This window comes from Chenopodium quinoa, unplaced genomic scaffold, assembly GCF_001683475.1.
Source record: "Chenopodium quinoa cultivar QQ74 unplaced genomic scaffold, ASM168347v1, whole genome shotgun sequence".
Classification (NCBI taxonomy): domain Eukaryota; kingdom Viridiplantae; phylum Streptophyta; class Magnoliopsida; order Caryophyllales; family Amaranthaceae; genus Chenopodium; species Chenopodium quinoa.
The window spans coordinates 459,623-464,144 of NW_018743623.1; the positions used below are offsets into that span (position 1 = coordinate 459,623).

General features: G+C 31.8%; 1 protein-coding gene across 1 annotated transcript; it reads right to left on the reverse strand.

Moving 5' to 3' along the window:
* Positions 1 to 3,733: 3,733 nt before the first annotated feature.
* Positions 3,734 to 4,213, reverse strand: LOC110683212. The gene has a single exon (XM_021859557.1). The coding sequence runs from the start codon at positions 4,211 to 4,213 to the stop codon at positions 3,734 to 3,736; it is 480 nt and encodes a 159-aa protein (XP_021715249.1).
* Positions 4,214 to 4,522: the final 309 nt, after the last annotated feature.

The window sequence follows — 4,522 nt, forward strand, 5'->3', positions numbered from 1 at the left end:
TATCAAAGTCACAAAAAAAATATAAAAACAAATCAAAATAGAGAATAAAAATAAAAATGTACAAAAAAAACAAACAAATAATTGTAAACAAAATATAAACATAGAAAAAATACAACAAAATTGAAAAAATTTATAAAAATAAACAACAAAATATAAAAACAATTCAAAAAGATATTACACAAAAAAAAAAAAAAAAACAATATTTTAAAACAAATATAAAAAAAAAAAGAAAAAAAAGGGGGGGGGCGCCTTGGCTGGACGCCCAGCCAGCGGTGGTGGCGCCAGCTGCAGACGCCGCCACCAGTGGGCTGGCGCCAGCTGCAGACGCCGCCACCAGTGGGCTGGCGCCTGGGCTGGAAGCCACAGCCACGGCTGCGGCGCCTTGAATAAACGCCACAACCGTGGCTATGGCGTCCAGCCCGGGCGCCAGCCTACTGGTGGCGGCGTCTGCAGCTGGCGCCACCACCGCTGGCTGGGCATCCAGCCAGGGCGCCCCACCTCCGTCACGACGATTTTCCCTTTTTTTTTTTTTTTTTACAAATTGTACCTTGCCTCCTTGGGACCTCCTTCCTTCCGCCGCCGCCGCCAATTCCTTGCCTTGCCGCCTCGACATTGCCGTTGTTTGAATTTTTTTTTTTTTTTAGAGAGGTTGAAAGAAGATGAGCGATGAGAGTGTGAGTGATGAGAGTGTGAGTGTTTTTTTTAGGTCAAGGGCAATATTGTCAAACCAAGTGAATTTTGTGGGCTTTATGTAGTAATTTGTGGGCGATGTTTAACAAATCCCAAAGATATTTGTGTTTATATGGCTTTTGTTCATTGAAATTTGCTGAAAAAAATGAAGAAATGTATAATAATGTTTAATTTTGGAATGCTAATTCCTATTCAGAAAAAAAAAATAAAAAAAATAAAAAAATTGGAATGTTAATTCAAGTTGCATTGCTTTAATTTTGAATTTATGTGTAAAATTTGGTAGTAATGCTTGATATTCGTTTCAACTATTATAGGTTGATAATATTAATAAAAAGTGTGCATGGTCAGATTTTCTTTGAATTTCTTCATATACAATTGCTGCTGCTATATGCCAATATGCACTATTAAGTTATAAAATTTATATGATATAACCTTGGAAGTGACTTTTTTTTATTCTCATATATATATATATTCTCATATTTAGATTAAATTTATAAGATTAAAAAAAAATTAACATATTAATATAACCTTGGAAGTGACTTTTTTTTTTCCTTGACAATGTCAAAACCTTATTTTTTTTATATATAAATCCAAAGATTTTTTTTTCATCTTCCAAGACTTAATTTATTCATTTCATAATAAAAAGAAAATATCCTCACTTTTATTATTCGTTAATTAATTTACATGCATAATATATACCAACCGTAAAATTTACATTGGTAGAAGACAATATATGTAGTCTATTAACTATTAGTAAAACAAAACATGTTGATGTCATCAATTTCCGAAATTGTCTTATGTGTCAAATTCTCATCAAAAATATTTTCCCTCCCAAACTTAAATATGATGTTATCATTTTTTAGTTTTTTTTTTTTTTTTTTTTTTTTTTTTTTTTTTGCCATTTTATTTTACTTTCTAAAAATTAGGGCCAAGTAGGTATGAAACTAAAAATCCGAATCTTGAATTTTACATCAATATTATTCTATACTCTATACTACTTTGGATATTTCCAATACATCAATATTTAATGGATATAGATATTATTTCTTTAGCTTCCACTCTTAACATATATACTCAATAAATAATTCAACATTAAATATATATTGTCTAAATATCATTTTAATATATTTGTAATAACATATTGAATGTTATGATGTAGCATTTAAAAAAAAAGATTGTGTACGTGTTTTTTGTATATATCATAGCAAATATTTTTTACAAAAATAAAAAATAAAAATATATTAACAACAAAATATATATACTTATAAAAGAACAATGGATTAATTATAAAATACTTATCACCACTGTGCAACGTATGGGTACTAATTTAGTAAATAATATAAAATTAAAAGTGATTTATAAATAAATGGGTGTAAAAGGAAAAACATGAGAATAAGAAAGAAATTGAGAATCATGACAATGATCTTTTATTTGGCTGCTGAATTAAATTTCAATTTTTTTACTTGAGGTTTGGAAAACAACAACATTGTCTATCCATACAGTGTCCGCCATTAGGGCATCCAGGACATTCACTGTTGCAATCTTCTTGTATACAAGTATTTCTCATTGGTACGCAAATGTGTGGGCACGTTTGTTCTTCCTCACTCGTTATTGTATGGATCAATGGTGAAACTTCTCTACTAATGCCATCTGTTTAAATAAATATAACATAATATTATCGTCGATTGCAAAAGGTATTAATAATTATAATAATAAGGAATATAAGACGCCAGTTTTAAAAGAAATGATTAAGAATTATTAGATATCAAATAGTAGTAGCGCTGATTGACGAGTGATTTTGTTATAAAATTGAAACTTATACAGAGTACAAATTTATAATGTGAATTTAGGGTTTATATGCAGCCTGAAAATTTTGTATATCATAAACGTATTAATTAGAGGTGTCAATTCTGGTATTCGGATCGGATTCGGTGAAGTCAAGTCGAATTTAATTTCAAAATTGAGTCATGTTAAATTATTGTATCCATGCAAATAAAATCCGAATTGGATATTTTACGGGTCGATCTCAGATCGGGTCTTTCAATTCGAATTAAGTGTTGACACTTCTAGTATTAACAAGATGTATAGCCTCTAATCATTTTAATGACACAAAGATGGTCTAGTTATTTGTCCTACATTCTTCGATAAAGTTCAAATTGATAATAAAAATATTGTTATCGTTATGTAAGAAATCTAAATTTATGAAAATGAATTTTAAAGCATTACAAATATTGAAACCATAGTAAAATAAATATAAATGCAAAAAAAAGAAAAAAGATAGACAATTAAACTCACCATAGGGCATACACACCAAAAATATCACCAAAAACAAGGTAACAAAAGCTGACTTTCCGATCATCATATTGACAAATTAAAGTTCGTCAATTAAGCAAAATTAAATCACTATTTGATTAATTAAGAGGTTAGCTAAATTTTTAGGACGTTTTTTTTTTCAAATTGAATTGTTAAGAGTTTAGGTCCTTAGACCACTTTCAATGGTGGGCAAAAATAATGTTTGCCCAATATCTCTCTACCTACTTTCTCTCTCAACAAATCAGTTTTGCCCATGGGCAATTTTTTTTCACAATTTCTCTCCCAATGGTGAGCAAAAATAATGCTTGCCCACCACTTTCTCTCTTACTTATTCAATACCCCACCATTATTTTTTCTCTCCTACACAACACTTCTTTATTTATTAATTTCATTTATATTTTAACAATATTACTCCAATTAAATAAAAACTAGTCTAAATATGTGTAAATTATTTTTTTTTATTTGTGTTGTTTATATCGGTAAAAATATATCGTTAAATTATGTACGTTAGATGAAATAATGGTAACAAAACGCTAAAAATTTCGTAAATATTTTTATTTATTTTAAAAAGCGGTACAGTACTAGAAACCAATTACATTTAAAACGTCATGCGTAATTAAACTTAGGGAATAAAATAAACAAAACAATTAAAAAAAAACACGACTGCGCACGGAAAAGTAGGTAGGCCATAGTAGTTGGCCTTATTTAAGTCGTGCTAATTTTTCCCTAATTAGTTGGCCCGTATTGTAACCAAATATGTTCGACTGTAGAAATGAGTTTTTCTATCACGGAGGGAAGCTTTTCGTTGTAGAAATGAGTTAAAGTCAAAGTTGGTAGGTCGGCCTACGTTGAATTCAAACGGTGGCGTTGTAGACGTTGATGCTGTTGTTAAATTTTGTTGATCTTCTTTGTAGAAGCTTCTTAGAACTTCGGCTCGAGTGTAGTTGTGTCGCTCATCTTCAACAATCATGTTGTGCATAATGATACATGCTTTCATTATGTCCCGCCGTATGTCCTCATCGTACGCCAGTGATGGTTTTCGTATTATTGCAAATCGAGCTTGCAAAACGCTGAAAGCTCTTTCAACGTCCTTCCGAGCAGCAGCCTGGTGGTCAGCGAACATTTTATCCTTCTGAAGTTGAGGGTATGTGATACCCTGAATAAAAGTTGCCCACTTTGGATAAATGTCGTCGGCTAAGTAATAAGCCATGTTGTATTCATGGCCGTTAACTGTAAAATTTATCGGAGGAGCTCGACCATGCAGAACCTAATCGAACACTGGTGAACGGTAACACATTAAGATCATTACATGATCCGGGAATAGCAAAGAAGGAATGCCAGATCCATAAATCCTGATCCGCGACGGCTTTGCAGTATTAGCGTTGCTTTCTTATTTCTACCGGTGTACTGCGCTTTCCAAGCCGTTGGACAGTTCTTCCATTCCTAATGCATGAAATCAATGCTGCCTATCATGCCTGGAAAACCACGCAGTTCATTTTGATGCAGTATTCGAGCCAAA